Source organism: Urocitellus parryii, chromosome 9 (assembly GCF_045843805.1).
Source record: "Urocitellus parryii isolate mUroPar1 chromosome 9, mUroPar1.hap1, whole genome shotgun sequence".
NCBI classification, from domain to species: Eukaryota; Metazoa; Chordata; class Mammalia; order Rodentia; family Sciuridae; genus Urocitellus; species Urocitellus parryii.
Window position 1 is genome coordinate 72,782,511 of NC_135539.1, and position 22,252 is coordinate 72,804,762.

General features: G+C 41.3%; 1 protein-coding gene across 1 annotated transcript in view; it reads right to left on the reverse strand.

Moving 5' to 3' along the window:
- Positions 1-9,087, reverse strand: part of Itih2 (inter-alpha-trypsin inhibitor heavy chain 2) — a 36,192-nt gene extending 27,105 nt beyond the window's left edge. The window contains exons 1-5 of the mRNA XM_026391810.2: positions 8,897-9,087; positions 7,600-7,674; positions 5,931-5,963; positions 4,422-4,591; positions 1,122-1,226 (exon numbers count right to left, since the gene is read on the reverse strand). Coding sequence (XP_026247595.1) covers positions 1,122-1,226; positions 4,422-4,591; positions 5,931-5,963; positions 7,600-7,674; positions 8,897-8,980 — 467 coding nt within the window. The 5' untranslated portion in view covers positions 8,981-9,087. The remainder of the gene's footprint in view (positions 1-1,121; positions 1,227-4,421; positions 4,592-5,930; positions 5,964-7,599; positions 7,675-8,896) is intronic.
- Positions 9,088-22,252: the final 13,165 nt, after the last annotated feature.

A 22,252-nucleotide genomic window follows, 5' to 3' on the forward strand; every position in this document is an offset into this window, starting at 1 on the left:
TAGAAGGAGAGCTCTATGTTCTCCGCTGAATCTCGAGTATGTGGGATGAATAAATGAATGGATGATGTAGTCTATGTGCAAAGCTGGCAAAGTGATTCATGAAGTCAAAGAACTAATTAACCCGCAGGGAAGCTGGATATGTTCCCTGTCTTCAAATTTCTTCTCTCCTTTCTCTTCCTGGCTGAATTACATGTATCTGTTTGGGCTCGGCTGTAACATCAGTCTCTGAATATTTTCTGGACCCTCCAAACAGAATTGCATGCTTGGTACTCAGGATCCCCCCTGCATCAGCATTGCCCATTATCCACAGGATAGCCACTCTCCTTGTCTGTCTCTTCCACAAGCCTGACAGTATTTGTTTTTGTGTTACTGCTGCTTCTAACAGAGCTGGGTACAGAGTTGACACTGGATGCTTTTTTTTTTTCTGAATAAACAAATGCATGAGTGACATGAAAGAATTTCAACTAGAGGTACATTTAGGAACGAAGAAGAGTAAATGAAGATGAAAACAATGTGGCAGAGAGGTGTGCAGTGTGAAGAGTGATACGTTGAAGATTCCTTTGGAGCTGTTTGCTTGAAAGGTTGCTTTTTTGAGGTGATTTGGCATAACCAGTGTCTTATGTAAGACTACAGAGGGAAAAAAAATATCCCCAGAATCTAAGCTTAGTTCTTGATGCTCTAAAAGGCTCTATGCTGTAAACATAAGGCAGAAAAATCATTAAAACCAATTCTAAAATTTTCCTTTTGTACATACAGTAAGTTTTGTTGATAAAATCATCAATACATATAGTTCCTTTCTGCACTCTTTAGCAAAGAAAAAAAGACAGTACTGCACTCTGCTGTCATATATACCTAATTAAAATTAAAAAATAAATTTATTTTAAAAAACAGTGTTGATTTATAGAGTATCTATATAAGACAATCAATATAAGCATAACCTAAGTGAGATCTCCCAAATCTTATAGGTGGAAGAGAGGCCTGCAGGGAAATAGAAATTGTGCTGTCTAATTTTACCATCTAACTTTTAGAGTTTCGTCTGTTTAATCTGGTGCCTTTCTGGAGGATGGTTGGCCTTGGGGAAATGGGATGGGAGAGGAAGCACCGTGGCCCAGTCCTCTCACCTCACCAGTCCAGCCGTCTTGCCTTTTGCTCTCGCCTGTGAGTAGAGAGCTCGGCCCACAGTTTTCTCCTTAATGGAACTGGTGAACGTCGTGCCATCTACAGTCCTAGAAAATGACAGGAGGCAATGGGTTGATCAGTGTAGTAGTCTTAGCAAAACTAACAAACAACAAGCAACCCATTTATTAAGGTTGATTTAGTGAATGTGGGAAATGATCATTTTGTATCTATAAGAAACAAGAAGAGAGAGATTTGAGTCACTCCCTTTATCTTGTGAGGGGCTAGCTAACACTCACCCTAAAGCTTTTCCTTCATGTACTGTTGTTTGGGTTTGAACTTTTTCATAGCCACATTTTATCCTCCAGATGAAGCATTGCTCTCTTTGGAAGTATGAGCGACAAATGTGACTAGGAGAGATGACTGATAAATCGCTAATTATCCGACATACATTTGGTTCATCAGATCATTCTTCTGGGAGTTAAGAATTAGGAAATCCTGGGGGTTTGCAATGAACTGGAATATTTATGTCCCACCAAAACTCACAGGTTGATCCCACCTCTCAATAAGATGATGCTAAACAGTGGGTCCTTTAAGAGATCATTAGATCCTAAGAGTGAAGCCCTCATGAATAGGATTAGGGCCCTCATAAAAGAGAACCTCAAGAGTTCTCTTGCCCTTTTCTACCATGTGAGAACAGCAAAGAGATGGCCATCTATTGTTAGAGTCTGTAAACAATTCAAGATGGCGCCTGGCATTTTGCAGAGGGAGTGGTTTGTGAAGTAATGCCATGGAGCCATGGAGATTCCTTATTGGTTGACTGCTATATCTAGTTTATGTTAATTAAGATAAGCTGTGTGTAATGTATATAGACCCCTCCTGTCTTACAATAAACGGCTCTCCCACTCCTGCTGCATCAACCTTCACAAGTTTCTTGTCACCCCCCCCCCCATTAGTTTGCCCAGCCAGCTGGGCTGCGGCAATCTATGAATCTTCTCTAGGCATGTAATCTGCCATTGTCTTGAATCTTAGATTTTGCTGTCTCTAAAACTATGAGAAGTAAGTTTTTGTTGTTTAAGTCCACCAAGTCTATGGTACTTTGTTAAAGCAATGCTAGCTGCTTTCTTGCAAACGGTGGAAAAGATTACAAAAAGATGGAGGAAGGTGCAGGCAATTCCTTCACAAAGTTTGTGTTTGTCTCTCTAACATCTCCCTTGGGGATCTCTGCCTTCTATTTGCATCCCTGTCTCTACCCATCTTTTAGCTGGCTAGTACCTAATTCCTGCCAAGTAATGGTTGGTTAAAGGAGTAGAATTACAGAATTTTAAGAGCAAATGGGAACTTTAGAGCACTTAAATGGTCAGTTCTTTCCCAAGGAGGCATTTAAAAATGTGTGGAAAAGTTTCTGATTGTTATGGTGACTGGAATGTGCTCTGGCATTTATTGGAGGAGACCAAGAACACCAGACAGCCCATGATGTGTGACACAGCTAAAGAACTTTCTGCCCTACATTTCTAGGTCTTCCCCTTTAGATGGGAGAAATCAGATCCAAGGTGACAAGGAGCATACTCAAGGTCCCACAGCCAGTCAGAACCAAAGTGAGATGAGAATCCACAAGTCTAGGCCAATGCTCTCCCACCACATTGCAGTGAAGCTCAAAACCCTGAGAGGTCTTCAAGGCAAAGAGACCTCTCTTCCAGAGCAGACTATTCGGACCTTTGATAAAAGAGTAGAAGACATGTTTTGGCTGGTATGAGCTCATTTTAAACACTGATGGTGAAACAGCTATTTTCCCAGGTCTTATAAATTCAGCTTTGAACAGAGAGGATTAAAATAAATGTACATTTCACAATTCTGTCTTGTCACTTCAAATATTTTATGGGATGAGAAGAGGAAGAAGAAAAAAAAGAATGAAGGGAAAGAGAAGAGATAACTAGAATGAGTTCCGATTATGTGGTTTAAACATAGGAATGTATTTAAATAGTTTTAAATGTGATTTCTAGACATGGTGTCATATAATACCACTACCAAAAGCTTCCTCCTTCCCTTTGCCTTCTAGGGATGGCTGACTTAAAAAAAAAAAAAAGGTTGTAAATTTTTAAGCCAACCATCAAAGGGCACCAATTCACATAATTCTTTTTTTCCCCTCCTACTTTCTTTTTCTTGAAAATACAATTAACATGAATCTGCAGTTTTTGACAGCCACAATACTTGCTAATTGAACCCTTTGTTCATTCACAATTATCAATGATTAAATCTTGGGTTATGAAAGACAAAGCAAATAAGAAGTGACCTAATGCCTTAATGAGAAAATAGACCACATGCAGGTCTGTTCCAGAGGGAACAGGGGGAGCTGACCAGGGGGAGCATTCTCTGGGGATGGTCATCTGAATGTGCAGGGAAGGGTTAGAAAGTCATATCCAACGGGGTAACTGGCCTTAACTTTTTAAAAGATATTGGTGAAGTTTAAATTGTTTTAATTATGGAAATTTTCAAATATATGAAAAATTGAGAGGAAAAAATATGATCCATCTCCATGAAACCATCACCCAGCTACACCAATATCAATACCCTGCCAATCTTAATTCATCTATACTCCCACACTTTCCACCTCAATTATTTTGAAGCCAATCTCAGACAGCATATCATTTCACCCATGAGCACTTCAAAATATATTTTGTAGAGAATTTTTTAAAAATTCTATGTGTGTAGCCCTAGAGTCATTGGGTAGAAAATGGAAAATATTTAAATTAAGTATAAGAAATCATTATAACAGAGCTGTCAACCATTGAGTTGATTGCCTTGGGAAGTGGTGAGTTTATCATTAAGGAAAGAGTCAAGTCAAGCCCAGATAACCCACTTGTCAGTGATATAATGGAGGAATTCTAGCACCGAATAAATGATTGGATTTAATCAGCAGTTCTCAACTATTTTTTTTTTCCTCATAGAGACACATATGGTAGATGACACTGATTTATGGCTCACATACTCATATGTGGTTTCCTACAAGTAAGGACAACTCCATATGTGTTTCTTCTCCAAAGAAAGCATATTAAAATGCAAGTAAGTGGATGTGGTTGCCGTAGAGATAACCTGAAGTTTGCTTTAATTCATTAGAAAGAAAAGCAAATCCTTCACAAATTCCGATACTTTGGACAGGAATGAATTGTTGAGATCCACCCCACAAGGACTCTAAACATCCAGCAGATCCACAGCTCAGAAAGCGGAAACCTCCAGAAGAGTTACATTTTAACTAGGAGGGCTTTTGAACCATGCAATATCTGGCTCTTCCCAGAAGTACTCACATGGTAAAGTTGGAGATAAAGGCCCCTTTGGGAATCTGAACATCAAACACGACATTCTGAGGCTGCGGGGAGTTGTTCACCAGCTTGCTCTGGATGATGGTATTGGCCATACGAGAAGTAATGGTGGACTGGACTTTATAGCTATAAAGAGTTACTTGATCAACATTCTCCTGAAATGGTCAAGAAGGCGTCATAGTAAAATCATTCTGAATGGAACTATGTATATGCCATGACCAGCAGTATATTTTATTTGTTATGACCAGTTCTAAAGCATTCGTAAATATGTAACTTCGCAACTGTTAAGCAGTCTCCTAACTTCTCAGAGTATCCCACAAGAAGAAGTTGGCCTTTGTTTTGAGATATTTTCCCATGCTGTTTAGCTCTCTGAGTTTATGAATTTTTTTAAATCCAAGTAGAAAATGGTTGTGGGAGCAAAATTGGATTGAAAAAGTCCAGGAAATAACTTCAAAGAACATAGTTAGTGAAAGGAGGCAGGATCCCAAGGTTGGAAGGGGGTCCTGGCTGTGCCTTCAGAATGGGATATAATCAGGGTGGTATGGGCTGAAGGGCATGCAGCAGCCTCCAATGCTGCTACATGTCTTTTTTGGTATCATCTATTATGATTTCCTAGTCAGTTCTCATATTTTCCCTCAAAATAAAACTTTGAGAACAATAAATCATTGAGAACAATGTCGGGTGTGGGTGGCGAGTAGAATACCACGGATAGGGAATTTTGATGCAAATATTGGTCCAAAACCCATCCTTCTACCCATAAATGGATTTATCTGCGGTAGCCCTGATGTAAAAATCACTGTATGTCAGTGTGCAAACCTTGGCAAAGACACGGCCAGTATGTGACACATTAGATTTTGCTTTTAACTCCAAGACGAGTTATTTATTTCAAACCTAGGTTTCGACACCCAACCTTTATTAAAGATTAAACCTGTAATTAGTTAATACCCAGTTCATCTCAAGCTAAGATAAAAATCCAGACTGATTTCCTTGCTTTTCTTCCCCCTTCAATGTGATCTTCCCACAGTTTCTGAGAGCTCAGAGCAGGAAGCACAATGTAAACTTTGGGCATTTTCTGGCCACACAGAGGTCTACTTTGACCGTCTGAGGGAACTTGGCCATTTCACGTCTAATAAGAGTTCCTTCCCATGGCCACTCTTTTATTCTCCAAAGCTGTCAGATGTCATGTTTTAAATCAAAACTGTTAAGTAGCAATAAATGCATATGGTAGGATGAAACTTATGTTTTTGGTGAAACTTTAGAAAATAAAGAACACTTTAATTCCTTGGTGGCAACTGTCCTGTCTACAAATACTGGACACTCTAGTGCAGAATTTTGGAAAGATTTACAAACAGAATTGGGCAAAGGGGTATTTCAAAATTCAGGTCAATACTCTCAGTGACAAAGACCAAGGAGACACCTGGCTTGATTTCCAGATAATGGTTAACAGGAAAATCATTCACACATCAACTTATAACAAAATCAAAGCAAACTTACCATCACTTCTCCGGATTCTCCAGAAAGGCTTCTCTGTGGAAGGAAGTTAGACAATCATCCTTCAACTGCATGGCATTTATTATCTCAAGGGCAAAACGGGTCTCTCCGTCAAAAACATTTTTTCCCCTTCAGTACTAAGCTGTAGTTCCTTCATTAGAGCTGAGACATGAATCTCAAATATTCTCAGAAACTCTTTTCCCACTGGTGAGTTTCTCTGAACAAGTTTCTCAGCCATTTTTGGTTGCGGGCACACCCCTCTGTGACATAATGCTAAAATGAATATTTTTAAGTGAAAATGTCCAGCCAGACTTATCCTGAGCAGCATAGATTTTCTTCACTCTGTCTGGTTTGCTTTTTCTTCAATTGAGTGGTGATTGGGGTGCTCCATTCTGCCTTGGGACTTTGGACACTCTGTTCCCACTGTCAAAAACACTCTTGCTGCCAGTCCCCCTCCATCTGCAATGCCCCCAGCCCACCATAATGACGTCCTAGCCATCCTTCCCATCTCAGCTTTGGCAGAATTTTCTTTGAAATTCTCTGACCATGCCCCCTCCCCCAATGAGTCAGGTAAGTATTTTCCAAGGAGCTCTTTCCTACACTCACAACATCTACCTCTTATCCATTTCACATGAGGGGTCAGTTTCCTAGGTTCTGTCTCCTTCTAAACTAAGCTACATGCCAGCAGGGACTTTGATGTACTTCCTCCATGATTAGCCTTGAAACCAAACACAGTGACTGGCACCTGGAAACTTTTGTGCTCTCAACATCATGCTATGGGGTTCTCCACATGGAAATCATCTTGCCTTCGAAAGGCGAATGGCTTAGGATTGATGGGTGGAAATTGAATACCTGATGGGTTGTAAAATAAGACAAGTTTTGGATGTAAGCTCAGCTTGCCTGATTTGGGTTGAACCCAGGCTTTAGCAGGTGCTATATGACAAGGTGAAGTCAATAGTTGCTTTCTTTCAGACTTTTTGAATGGAAAGTTTGATGGTTACGTTTTCTCCCCCATGGTTAAATGAAGTCTCGCTGGTTGGGTTTTAATATTATTGATCTACAAAAAAACCTGGACTTTAGAAACGTCAAACATTGATACCCACACAAACTAAGTCATCAGTCAGCTTAGTGTTGCTTCCATAAAGACCTTCTTTCTTAGCAGTGGGCTCTGTGTGGGAAAAGCCTCCTGGCATTGCTGAGCTCACCCCCATTAATTAGAGGATTTTATCTAGGCTGCGTCTGTGGCCTCCAGCATGATATTTCTCCTTCCATGGTACTTTCTGAGCAGCTTCCCAGGGCAGAGTGACCAGAGGAAGGAGAATGCATGGTCACAATGAGAAGTGTCACCACTGGATTAAGAAAATCCTTCCTAAGAGGCACTTCTTATAAGGCAATAAGATATTTCCAGAATCTTTAATTTTGAAGAAAACTCACAGCCATGTATTCTTTAGGGAACTAAGGGGATCGTTATGACTGACTGCCCCTGGAGAGCTATATGGAGGTCTCACTTTATTTAACCTTGACAGTGTTTCCACCTAGATGCAAAACCACTAAACTGACTAAGAAGTGAGATCTTGAGAAAATCTAGCCAGAGGCACCATCGTACCTGTTTCACCTCTCCACCCATGAGCTCTTTCTCCTATTTTCCCTTTGGAAGTAAAGCTTACTGTACCTGATACCTCCGGTTCTCTGGCACAAATTGAAATTTTCCTGGGGCCAGTTCCACCAGATCACCATATTCTGCAAACTTAAAAAAAGAATTTAGGATGTTTATATCTATTAAAAATATCTAGAGCAATAGAGGCAGCTGGAGCAGTCATAATATGATTTCATATTCCTTTTCCTCTGCCTCTGGACCATCTCATTATTTTATACCATGATTTTTTTTCAATCTATTTTGTTTTCTTGTTTGGTCTCAGAGGTGAGTAAAAGGAAATTAACATCTATAAATTTGTTGGAGGTGGGACTTCATTTTTTAGTTTGTGTGGAGATGATTGGACAGACATGTAATGGCCAAAGTGACCCAGTGATTAGGTGGGTACTCGGGGAAGTATTTGGATAGACCTCAGGGCCTTAGCATGGTGGGCTAGACAGATATGATCAATTCATCTTCCTGAGTTAAAAATGTAGGTAGGAAAGGAAAGCCAGTTTTAGAAATGACTGAAAAATCACAAACACATTTGGGTGTCTTGACTTCAGTTTAAGATTTCTGACACATTTGATGGTTTTCAAAGTGTTAGAAAATGCAATGATTTCTAAGCAGAGCAATCTCCCCCTGCAAATACGCCATCGTATTCTTCTTCAAGCAAGACCTCTGCATTTGCTAGGATAGTCCCATAACACATTTTGCTTTTCTGGCATAACAGTAACTCCTACATGAATTTCAGAAAGATTCAGTTCAAGACTTTCCTTACATGAGATGACCAAGGATCCCGAATAAAGACCTTGAATCCATGGGAACTATTCCTGCACTTTGCCAGCTCACTTTCCATATTCCCTTTTAATAGGAAAGCTTAAAGAGTCCTTACACAAAAATCATAGTTCACTTAGTACAAAAAGCAATGGTGCTTTGATAATGACTCCTAGGGAAAACAGTGATAATGACATTTCTTAATAGTAATAGCTAATAATTGTTAACACTTGCTAGTCCATGAACTGTGGCAGGCAGCTTACACACAGCATTGAATTTTATACCAATCTTTTGGCCTTTTTAGATAGGGAACTACAGGCTCTGCTCCATAACTGCTACACAATGATGCCTGACCACTGAACTTGACTTATTTCTCATGCAAAACCCACTGATGCTTTAAGAGGTAAATACATATTCCAGTAATTATAATGGTAAATGCTTGTACTCTGATGATTGTTCTACAAATTTCCTTTCTACACAGAGCGAGATCATTGAATAGCAATTGCAATCTGCTATTTACGTTCAGAACAGCAGCAAGGAGCCCTCTAGATGTACTTACTTCAGGAAGTCCATTTATGGGGATCTCAAAGGCTTGTGTTTCCAAAAGAAATAACCAGATGAGAAAGCACGTGAGTCCTTTCATTTTGCCGGACTGCTTTGCCAAGCTCTCCAGAGCAGATGGCCTGGAGAGAATTCCACTCCTTCGTCCTGAATCAAGTTCAAAGGAACAACAGAGGCTCACAGTTCCTGTCAAAAATAAAAGGAGAAAGAGAAGGAAGCTCTCTAACTGTGCTCAAAATCGGGACAAATATTTGTTTGGGAGCTCCAACTTGATCTGTGGGGGTGGAAAGACACGCAGAGGTTATCCAAACAGCAAAGCCAGAAGCAGTTGCTGGGCCATGGGACAAGTCAGGGTCAGGCTCGGGGTCAGACTTTTTTTTTTTTCTTTTGCTGACTTCTATTGATAAAGTCAGAGAAACCTAAAGATAATTTCCATCTTATTTAAGGGACCCAATTAGGAACTATACCAAGAGATAGATCCAGAGAGAAAAGTAAAAGTGAAAAGTTTCTGAAAACAAAATTCTTTCACTAAGATTAACGCAGGAGAAGAAAAGAAAAAAAAAGGCTATGGGAGAAACACAATGGTTTTCTGGGCAGAGAATTCATAGTTAATGTTTCCCCCCTCTCTGATACTGAATACCTATTATATATAAAAAAACTGAGCAAGGTGATACAGATATTAAGACTCACTCTTCAGGGTAAATGTCTTCCATAAAGCTAAGTGTCCATTCTTCCTGCCCCTTGATCATGACTTTCCAGGTGGCACTAGGAGTTGGTGCCATCATTCTAGTGAGTCATACAGTAAAAATATCAACTAGGAACTTTAAAATGGTCACCACATTATTTTAACATGGGAAACGAATGCCCAGGAAATAATACAAAAAGAAAAAGAATGTATGGAAAAGTTTATATCCGTGAAAGATAGACACAAGCACATTGACAAATGGCTAAGCAAATAATTGAGTTAGTTTATGAATCAGTTCGTGTGCCATAAACATCGATGGAGACTTATTACATGCACTAGGAGCTGAATACATAAAAGTGAATCGCAAGGAGTGACCTGCCAGTGTCCCCATATAGTCGTGGAGAAGGATGGACAGTTCACCAGGATGAGGGATAATGAGAGCCATGTCCGGTGTATAGTTGCCACAAGGAAAGTGGGCTACACTCACTCGGAGAGATGTAGGCATGTTCACAGGGCAGACAGGGTATCATCTGTCAGGTCTGGGAAGATGGGTGGGGTTTCTCCAGGCTGATGGCAGATGGTTTTAATTCAGGGCGTGAGATGAGAGTGCAGGGCTGGCGGAACACCCAGGGAAACAGAGGTAGGTTGGTATGGCAGGAGTTGGAGGGAGGGCGAAGGGAGCTGGCAGAGGGGTAGAGGGCCACAGAGCACGGAATACAGCAGTCCAGGGCAACCTGAACTCTGCACTCTAGGCAGTGGGGACTCAGGACTGGAAGGGGAGAAGCCTGACAGACAAGCACTCATATTGTATACAGATCACAGTGGGTTCAGCTCAGGTGATGGAAGAGGCAGGAGAAGAAGCCAAGGAACTATTTAAGAGATGCTGACAGTCCTGTTGAGATAGCATAAGGTCCTAGATGGAGGCCGTGGAGTGAGGATGGCTTGAGATGATGGGTTCACGTGGTGTTCACATCAAATACCAGGTGCTAGTGGAAAAAGCAAGTATTTACTTTTGATATATAGATGTGTAGGTGCAGACTGTTGCTAAGTAATGATAGCAGCATGCAGATTAATGAGGGCAGACGTTTACAGCTGTAAGAAAAATACGCAGATTGACAAATAACCAAGAACTCGTGGTGATGAAGATGCTGTCCGGGTGGTGGGCTCACGGGCACTTTGTGCCTTCTTCTTCAAGGTGGTGGCTAAGGTCACTGGGTTTAGGAGTCGGTCATCAGAGGTTCATGGTCCTGCTCCTTCTGCTTACTAGTTGTAAGAATCCACGTGGTCTCCTTCATCTCTGAGAGCCTTATTTGTGCAATGAGAATGATCTCCCATTGCTGTGGACTGAATTGTTCCCTTTCCAAACTTTTTTGCTGAGGCCATAACTCCCAGTGTGGTTATATTTGGAGTAAAGAGGTAATTAAAGGCTGGGGTTGTGGCTCAGCGGTGGAGTGCTCGCCTCACATGCCCAGGGAACTAGGTTCAATCTTCAGCAACACATAAATAAAATAAAGGAATTGTGTTTATCTACAACTAAAAATTTTTTTAAAAAGAAGTAATTAAGGTTAAATGGGGTCAAAGTATGAGCCTTGATTTGATTAATGTGCTCATGAGACACCAGAACACATACACACACACATGTTTTTTCTCTCTTTCTTTCTTTCTGTGGTATGAGGACATAATGAGAAGGCAGTGGTCTACAAACCAGGAGAGAGCCTGTATTAGAAATGAAACCGGCTGGCACTTGGATCTTGCCTAATCTTGGACTTCCCAGTCTCCAGAACTGTAAGAAAATAAATTTCTGTTGTTTGAGCCACTCAGTCTGTGGTGTTGCGTTACAGCAGCCTGAGCTAAGATGCCCACCTACTGTTGGAGGGGGTTTTATAAGCATTAAATAAGGTAACACATGTAAAATATTTGGCATACACTAAGTGCTTAATATATATTAGTCACAATTAACTTTATCATTAAAGAAGAAAGCAGATTTCTATGTGAAAACAGGGCACATAAAAATAGAGCTTAATACTTACTAGCCATTTTTATCCATAAAATTACTTCTGTTTTTCTGATTTTTGACAATAAATCTTAATCAGGACCTACCAGTGTATTTTTCTGCAAATTGTAGATGGCGAATTAAAGTCTGCCCAATGATTTATCATTTCCATCATAGATTATATTGTTCTACTCTCCTCCCATCTTTTTTTTTCTTTTAAACAGGTTAATCATTTTAGTAGATTTCATATCCTTTTGATCTTGCATGTTGTTTATTATCAAACTCTCCCTGTAAGACTGTTCCAACATTTCAAATACAGTGAAGGAATTTTATGTATTAGCCAATCTTGGAGGAATTTTATTTTCCTTGCAACAAACAAGTTCTGGAGCCGCTAGTACTCGGTGCTGCAATAGTCAGTCTCACACCCTGGGCAGAACAGTGACCAAGGGAAGCTGTCTCATGCTCAGGGACAGGTAGTCTGGGCCAACTTCTGGTGTCCTGCAGCTCCCTACTACATTTGAAGCCCAATTCACTGGGTTTATAACTGAGACCTGTCTATTTTTCTATGGAGGCTTTGTCTTCACCCTCTGAAGTTGCACAGCAGTGAATCTGTGGGAAAACAACTTCTGGAACAATAGAAGGGAAGAAATAGACCCTCCCCTCCCCTGTCTAGGCTGGGCTGGGTGGGTACCTGCTCAAGCCTGTGGGGGCCTTAGCCACACCCTCACAGAACTATAGAGCCACAGCTTGGCATCCTCCACTGAGATAGTGCTTTTGGGTGCATTTTTTTAAAATAACTGTGTTCTTCAACATTATATACCTTTCCATTGATCATCTCATCTTCAGTGGTTTTAATCTAACATTCAGAAGTAGTATGGACGAATCTAAACTAAGGGCAGCCTGGGTCATTCTCCCCTTTTCATGTCAATAGCTTGTATGCAAATCCCAAGGTCTCAGGAAAAACACTCTGTTTGCTCTCTCTTGATCTTCAGAAGCACAGGGGCTCCCATCAGGGTAGGCTATGTGTTCAGGTCACAGGTCCTGAACCTGTGGCCCTTCCACCCTGCCTTTCCCAGGCCCAGGCAGCTGTTATGTAGACCAAAAGTATTTTCTGCTTTAAATGTTCTCGACTTATAAGGATGGAAGTCACTACTGAGAAGGTCGACTGAGAATATCTACTTTCATGAATGTGAACATCAGTAGAAAATCTACAAGAAAAAATGTCACAATATTTCATGATGTTTGAACAAACTAACAAGTTATTGAGTACGCATTGAGCTTTCTGACAAATATCAATAAACTTGAGATTCATCACTCTAAATGTCACTGTGATTTAGCTAACAGAATAGCTATAGCAAGCACACATTTTAAAAAGTTCAGTTCTAGTCCTATCATTGTGAAAGCGTATTTTTAAAATTTCAAAATGAGGCTGAGCTAACATACAAATATCTATCTCTGACTTTTCCCTTCTTGTTCATTGGGTCAGATGAAGCATAATATGGAGAGTGTCTGTTTTCTACACATTGTGGGCTCAGATGCCTTTCCTTCCCATGGTAAAGTGTTTAATAGGATCTTTAAAGACCGTCAGCATATTGGCACATGCCTGTAATCTCAGCTACTCAGTAGGCTGAAATAGAAGGATTGCAAATTTGAGGTCAGCCTCAGCAACTGTCAAAATAGAATAAAAAGAACTGGGGACATTACTCAGTGATAGAGCATTATCCTAGCATATAAAAGGCCCCAGGTTCAATGCCCAGAACTTAAAAGATTAAAAAAGAAAACAACAAAAAGCTGTTAGAATTTTCAAGAAGACATTCTACTTCTCTGCTGTATCTTTTCTCTTCCTGTAGTGACAGGTATGGTTTATTATCAGATGTAGCCAGATCATAAAGATTTGCAGGGTGTGTGTTGGGGGCCAGGTTGTGGCTCAGTGGTGGAGTGCTTGCCTAGCACATGAGAGGCTTTGAGTTTAATCCTCAGCACCTCATACAGATAAGTAAAATAAAAGGTATTGTGGTCACCTACTACTAAAAAAAAGTTTTAAAAAAGATATTTTTTGTTTAAAATAGAATAGACATATCACAAGCCAAAAACATGACATAGAGAGGGTGGAGCTAATTGTCTCATTAGCTCTTGGGTTGAGTGATTGCTGTTCTTTTGTTGAGCCGCAGTGATTGTGTTCCCCTGTGTCTGAAGTTTGACTTCATACCCATTACCTGAGTGACAAGCCTCAATCCGGATAGGTCAATCCCAGAATAACGGCTCCCTGTATTCTTCCCAGGGGATCTGGGTATTTCTGGCAAGGATGGGGCCGAATCTGGAGGCCCAAACAACAAGATCCAGCCCTGGTGTTTCCAATCCAGGCAGGCAGCGCCTTGGCATGAGTACTGGGGCCATCTCCAAGGTAGAAAAAGTGTGAGGGGCATATCTGGGTATCTGCGCCATGAGGAATGTTGGAGGTCATCTACTGAATTCTCTACATTAAAAGATGATGGAGTGACTTACAGTGGGTAAGTCATGTGGCCAGAGTCACCCAGCTGATGGGGGGTGGAGAAGTGGTATAGAGCTGGGGTGAGGGGCACAGGGAGGTGGTGGCAGTGGGGTCTGAACCAACAGGTTCTAGAGTCTCACTCTCAGTCACAACCCTGGCCTGCCTCTCCAACTCACTAAGACCTTTACCACTGGGGCCAATCTGTATGCCTCTATGTCATCATCTGAAAAACAGGGGACAACAAGAAGTGCTCATTTATGGATGTGTATAATGGACTTTGGGCACTGCCTGGAACACATTAGGTGCTTATTCAGTGTGAGTAAGTATCATTAGCAGTATTAAAGCAAGAAGTCCAAAGCATTCTGATCTCTGAGTACTCTGAGCTGTTTTGACTTCACGTCTTCTTCTGTCTCCTCCCGTCTCCTCACAGTGTCTTCAGGGCACTGCAAATGGAATGGACCTAGCCAAGGAGAAAGGCGGTACCAAGGAGCTGAACAACCCCCTGCAGTTCAGTGTCACACAGTGGAACCCCCTCTGCCCCTTCCTTCTCATAAGAGGAGACTGACAACACCCTATGAGGAGAGGTGGAGTGGAGGGACATCCCCAGGAGGGGCAGTTCCACTTGTAAGAACAGTACTGGAAATCCAGAAGAGGCAACGGACTGAGGCTTGTGACAGACACATCAAAATGCACTTTAGAAACTGTGTTTGGGACGCGTGGGACAAAGTTAGGGAAAAAAGTGGGTCTTCAGCCAGTAAGAAATGGGTTCATATCAACTAATAGTTTATTTACCTTGGTTTTTCATTGGATTATGGCCATCAACCTAGAAAGAATAGCACAAGCAATGGAAAAGGGGGAAATAAAACCTGAGAGAAATACAGACAGTAAGACAGCACTGAACTCGTTTTAAGTGAATCACTTCCCAGATCAATTACACCCCAGGGCACTGAAAGAAGTTCTGAATTGAAGGAACTTGCCAGTTTGGGCTATTAGCTTACTTCAGTGTTAAAAAGGGAGAACATTTAGATTCTGTAAATTATAGTTTGGGGAGCTTGAAGTTTAGCTGTTTTTGAAAAATAAATGTCATGAAACTATTAAAAAGATGGTTTGAGAATCTTTGGAAGAGGAAGCAATTTGACAAAGGGGCATGTGTGTTTGGGAGATGGAGGGCTCTGATGACCAAGGCCCACTAGATATGGGGTAGGGATGAGAGGGAAGCCGAGGGGTGAGGATCCACTGGGGTTGGAGATAGAATAAGGATGGCAGTAGGAGACAGCCTGGGCCCTGGAGCCCAGGAGAGAATTGCCAAGAAGCAGAAGGGAGTTTGGAAACGCCAAACCAAGCAGAAAGAGTAGGAAAGAGTCAGGAAGCAGGGGAATTATACCAACATCAGATGGAGATGAGGCTGGGCTTATGTCCAACCAGTGATGTGGCCCATCCCCACCAAGCACTGAACAGCAAAGTGACTTGTTGGCAGACCAAGGGCTGGTGACACACAAAGCCTGTAAACACCGTCCACGTATCAGAGCCAAACTCTTCCCTTTGATTGAAGATGGCACAAGGCCATTTATCATCTAAAGAATTAAGTGATCATAGTGGACGATTGACTATCAACATTGAATTAATTTGACTTCTTTTCCCCATAGTGTTTCTAAACTGGAAGACCCTAATTGGATAGAAACCTGGATCGATTACAACATACTTATCATGAGTGAGGTGGAAACTGAAAATGGAATGAGTTTTCATCTGGTGAATTGCAGAACCAGTTGTTTGAACAAAGCCAACCAGAAAAGCTTTCATAGATAAATTGATGTTAACTTGAAGGAATGAATTTAGTGGTGAGAAACAAGGTAATTCACCGAACCTGTTTGAATAAAATCTTCTTGAAATGTACTTGAATGATGAAAAGGAAGACAAGACTTAACAAATTTTGGAAGCAGTAAATCCTAGGTGCTTTCTTTAATGCGGGCTTGGAATGTTGCACTCAGTTCCAAATGAAATACTATGAAGGATTTTGATAAATTAGAGGTAAACCACTGGAGCCTAGTAGGATAGTTAGAGATTTGAAAACTGTGTCTTATGAAGATATAAAACTAAATACACAGTTCAAGGAAAAAAAAAAAACCCTTTGAAAATGAGAAGCTGGAGTGAACATGACAGCCATCCATGCATGAGGCCAAAGAGTAGGTTATTTAAGGAGTTATTATTCTATAGAGACTCCATGCCAGAATGGAGGAACAAAGTCAGAATCCAGGAAAGGAAATCAAAAGCTGGAAGAAGCCGGGCAGGTGGCCAGTCTATGGGGCCGAAGAATGAGCAGGGCCAACAGCCCACAGAGAAGGCTGAGAGCAGAGGGAGTTCAATGGATGGAACGAGGCCCTCTGGAACGTGTCCCATGAACCCTGAGCACCTGCCGGCACAGTTCTCTGAGGTGTGGTTTGGCTGTGTTCATGGGCCAGGTCATGGTTGTCAGTTGGACCAAACTATGCCGAGTGAGCTTCATTCCTGTATTTCCAGAGGGTGGTACCTGGAATGTTCCAGTTTTCTACAGCTGCATAACTTCGTGTTTCAAAACCACAGTGGAATCTCTCTCCTGAGTCTGTGGGCTAACTGGTTCTTTCTTTTGCTCTGTGTGGTGTGGGCTGGGCCCTCAGTCCATGGGTAACAACATCCAAATTACTCACCAAAACCTGGGGATCGGCCCTGGCTGTGGGCTGGGAGCTCAGTAAGGGCTCTCGCTAGACTGTCCCCACATGATGTGACTCGCATGACAAGCTGGGTCTCAAGATGGGCATTCGAAAGGTACAAACATGGAGGTGGTGGAGCTCCTAAGTCCCGCGCTTAGATTTTACATAGTTACATAGTTCTTTCATGTACTATTGGATAAATCAGTCTCAGGGACACCCCTAACTCCAGGGGAGGGAATATAAATTCCACCTCTAAATAGAAGAGTGATAAGGACTTTGGAAGCATCTTTAAACCATCACAAGGAAAATGGAGGGGTGATATAAGGGATCAAAGTTTTGGAGGTTTTGACTCAAAAATGGAAAGACTGCTTATGGAGGTTATCATGAAGATCAATAGGATAAGGACTGTAAAGATCTTCATCCTAACCAGGATGTAGCCAAGTCCCATTACACAGCAGCTGCTATTAATATCAATGTTATTTTTAATTCTGTGCCTGATATTGAAGTGCCTAAACTAAATGGGCAGCAAGTCCAGATTTGGGGAAGGGCACAGAGGATTCCTGCACTGGGAGAGTAAGCCTTTGGGAGATGAATGCTAAGGGAACGTGAAGATCCCATGTCTCCACAGAAAGCTAAAAAAAAATCCAGCCTCCCATTTCCCACATGTCTTAGAGCATCCTCCTCCTCCCATCTAGCTTCTTCCTTTTCTTATTTAGAGGGAATCCTCTAGAGATTAGTTTTTGAAAGAGTGCAGGCAACATACAAACACAGACATAAAAGAGAAGTATTTCCGATCAGTGGGGTTCTGGCATTGTTCAAGTTAAAGCAAACAAATAAGCAAAAAGTTGGCCTTTTAAAATATCTATTTACGTGTAGGGAACTGGAGAGGTAGCTCAGTGGTGGGGCACTTGCCTAGCATGCATGAGGCCCAGGTTCAATCCCCAGTGCCACCAAACACACACACACACACACACACACACACACACACACACACACTATACACACACCGCTACATGTATGGCCTGACTTCATATAGGATCTCATTTATATAAACAAACTTTCTATAGCTTTACTTTTTCTAAATGGAAACAAGGTTGTCAGTTTGTTCATTGGTACAGGAGGCTCCTACTTCCTGAGTATTCCTATGTATGTGGATGGGGAAAATGATCCTTCAAATTCCAACTGATTGAAGCCACTTTTATCTCTAGGGGAGTACTGTACTTTCTCTTTAGAACATGTGATTGTGTATACGGAATATGCTAGATATTCTTTGTTCCCCATGCATGGATTTCAGTGGCCATCATTTAGTTAAATAACTCTAGACCTCCAGAGCACGGCTCAAAATTTTGGCATCAGAGCACATCAGTAAGGGGAACTACACAAAGCATAAGCCTGGCTTCCAGCTCCTCAGTCCATAAGTCACATGTAATAATAGAGGATCATGATGAGTAACCAAGAACAAAGATTCCTTTCCAGGCTTTCTGTGAAGGTCACTGTGTGTCTGCCCTTGAGTTCACATATAGGCAGAAAGTGTGTGCTGTATCTTCCTTATCATGATGCTTTCCAAAAGTGAATGACTGAACATCAGAATAGGTGATAAAGATGAAAGTACAGCAAAGTCATGGAAATTGATTATGCTAGGAAATTTGAATTACAAAATAGAGAAGAAATAACTGAGTGGGGCGAGGTGCTGTAGAACATTAAAAGTTATGCCTCCTATCCAACTGCACCCTTGAAAGAATGGATGTTTAGTTTAAAAACGTTTCCTATAGTTACAGAAACTTTTAGGGAGAGGTATTTTGGAGAATTAAAGAGGGAACCATATTCCATGGTCAGATCAATGGAGTCAAGAGACAGAACCACACATACAAACATTGGGAAGTGTAGTCAGTCAGTATAGGCTAGGGTATGTTGAGGTAACAAAGCCCAAATCTCAGTGGCTTAAAACAAACCAAAGTTTTTTTTTTTTTTTTACTTCTTGCACATACCATCTCTCCCCTGCCTGCAAGTAGAAAGAACCTGGATCTTGGTGTAGCTGTCCCCAGAGGAAATCCCTACTGATAGGGAGTTGAACATGAAGGAAAGTCAACATGTCCATGAGAACAAGTTCCAGAGTTTGAAAGAATCACAGCCAGGCCCTTGAACAAGCCATCAAGCATGGACTGGCATGTTCGATTTACACAAGCACATGCACAAGGAGGGGAGGGGAGTTGGAGCTGAGGGAGGGTCCTGAATGGTACAGATGGCACCCTTTCTGGCTTGTATCCAACCAGAAACATGGACTCTGCCAGGAGCCCCTTCCTCATACTGGTAGGAACACAAATCTCTGTAGTCAACAGATCAGCCTAGTGGACTTTGAGAAGCACCAAGGGTGTTTTCAGTAGGAAGCAGTTGAGCAGAATCAGGAACAAGGTGTAACAATCAGGGAGAGTTTGGAAGGATAGTGTTAGAGCAGCTGCGTATTGGGGAAAGGTTCCAGTTTTACTCAGTTTCCGTTGTTTTCATTCATAGATCTGCCAGTGGCTTTTGAATGGCATTGATACAGACTCTGGTGGTTGATATTCGCTTGAAATGTTTTCAGAAACATATCTCCACTAGGTGGCGCAAAGCGCTTATCAATTTGGAGCTGATGTAATGGACTTGTGCTAAGGAAGAGAGGAGGAACTTGAAAGTAAAATAGGGTCTCATGCTGGGGCTGATGGACATGCGGTTAGTGAATAAAGGGCCATGTCATACTGGAATAATGGGATAAGGGTTGTACTGCAGTTGCATTAAATAATTGCACACCTAATATCTCTAGGGTCAATTCATAGTCTTTTCCTCTTGCCCCCAAACATTTAACATTTAAATAATCACATATTAAAGCTATTAAAATAGATTCCGACACGTGAAACATATATATATATATATATATATTGAACATATACATATGTGTGTGTGTGTATATATATATATATATATATATATATTTAATATATAAGGGTCAATCACTTACAAAGTATTATTCAAAAACTCTACTTTCAAAAACAGATGTAGATAATTATTTCCAGTAAACTAATCAGCCAATCAATTGATATTCACTGAATATGCAAGGCACATTGTTAGATATATATGGCACACAAGGCAGTCTGCCGATTGGTTAAGAGCACAGTGTTGGGTCCAAAGAGCCTGATTTTCTAACCAATTATTAAATATGACCCACAACATGTTCCTTCACTGTGTCTCAGTTTCCTTATTTGTAAAGTACAGATAAATAATGTCTACTTCACAGGCTATTGTAGAGAGTTCATCTTTGTAAGGCATTTCAAATATTGCCTATTACACAAGGGTAAGTCATCATTATTACTATAGCAAGATTCTTCATTCACAAAGGAGCTCACTGTGAGGCTCAGCTGGGCAAAGATTTCTCAAGTACCTCTTATGTCCTAAGTACTATGAAGGACATTGGGTAGATAAAAGGAACTGGAGATCATTATGTTAAAGAAAAAAGCCAGGCACAGAAAGACAAGGACTACAGATCTCTCATATGTGGAATGAACAAGGTTGTTCTCATGCAAATTGAGAGTAGAATGGTGTTTGCCCAAGGATGGGGAGATTAGGGGTAGGAAAGGTAGACAATGAGTAGAGGTTACAGTTAGACACGATAGGAACAAGAAGTTCCAGGCTGTAGTATGTTGACTATAGAGAATGATAATGTACTGAATATTTCACAAGAGAAAAAGAACGAATTTTGAATGTTTTCAAAATGAAGAAATGATAAATGTTCTGATTTGAGCATCACATAGTGTTTATAGATATGAAAACACCTCATGATGCCCCATATGTATGCTCAGTTTTTGTTGTCAGGTATCAGTCAAAAATAAATAATAAAAAAAGAAACAAAGAGTTACAAGAGTGGGTCAGGTGTGGCTCCTGACTCATGAAATAAAGGAATTTCATAGGAGAGGTGGGATTGACGGGTAACTGAATCATGAAAAAGCCCAGCAGGTGAAGCTAGTATAGTAGTAACTGATAATTTGCCTCAAAGGAAAGGGCAGTGAGGTAGAGCTGGCAAAGATGGGGAGGGTTGATGGTGGACACTGGGGGGAGGCATTCTTATTGGAAGGAACCACAGAACTGGAGACTTCAGAGCATGGCCATCTCTCCTTCCCTAGATACCACACTCCAGTTTTGTTGGAGACAGGTGCCCACTTGCACCTCCAGCCTCAGCCTCCAGAGCTGCTGGGCTTACAGGTGTGGGCCACTGCCCTGAGCCTGTACTAGGAATTTAATTATATAACTTTATTTATACAGGTGACCAAATCACAACTGGCCAGTGCCTGTCACGATCATTCACTAGTGTCGGACACAAGTTGGACTTGTACTGCTTGTAGCCTGGAGCCAGGCTGTGGCTACTCTGCTGGGTGGCTTCTGAGGAAGTTTTTGCTTTCCTCAAAGAATGGACAGATGGACTTGGAGACTCTCCCCATCTCCAACATGGGATATGCCTGAAGCAAGAGTAACTTTTTCTCGAGATCTCCTTCTGTGACAAGCAAGAGAATGAACCAGGAATTAGCACAGAAAGAGAACATGGCCTCCAGAGCTGCTGGGCTGACAGGTGTGTGCTGTGATAGTTGGAGCAAATGTGACTCCATTTTGTTTTATGACTTCATCCTGTAAAACAACTATGCCAAGTAGAAGGGTCATGACTGGGGCAAGATGTTCTTTTCCTTTTGCTATAGAAACCTTTAAGAACACAAAACTACCTAATGGGATATTGTTTCTGTAACTAGGGTAATGAGGCTCTGTTTCTGTAACTGGGGTGACTGGGCTAACTGATTGGTTAGGCTTCCCACCACCTGACTGCACTGTCCTGCTTCTGTAACCTGGCTTGCTTGCATTGGCTAGACCCCCCGAACATCCCTTTTGCAGTTTTCAGGCTTATAAGGAGTGCCCTTGCAATTGTTCGGGGCTGATCAAGGGAAGAGCTTTATGTTCTGGTTAGCCACCACCAGTGTGCTTCAATAAAGACTTGATTCGATTATACGTGAGTGGTCTGGAAGTCAGTTTATGAAACCCTGGGACAAAGCTTTAACTATAATAGTGCCACTGCACAGGGCCTCTACTAGGAATTTAATTATATAACTTTATTTATACAGAATCAACTGGCACAGGAATTATGAGGGACATAGTCATATAAAAAAGATTATGCAATGTCACAACTTTTCTGACATTGCACAAAAGCATGCCAGTATGTACTTGTTGCAAATATATGATTTCCAAATTGCCTTCAGCATCAATTCACCATATTAGTGCTGTTGGAATAGGGAGAAGTTAATTTTGATTGTTTTTCTTACTTGAGGTGGAATTTGTATGATATAAAATTAACCATTTTAAAGTGAATGACTTGGTAACCTTTAGAGTTTCCCAGTATGGTGGGTGCCACTATCACTCATGTTGTAAATGGAGAAGTGGAACACAGAATTCAGAATAAGTCTTGGTGGCTCCCATAGTCCCCA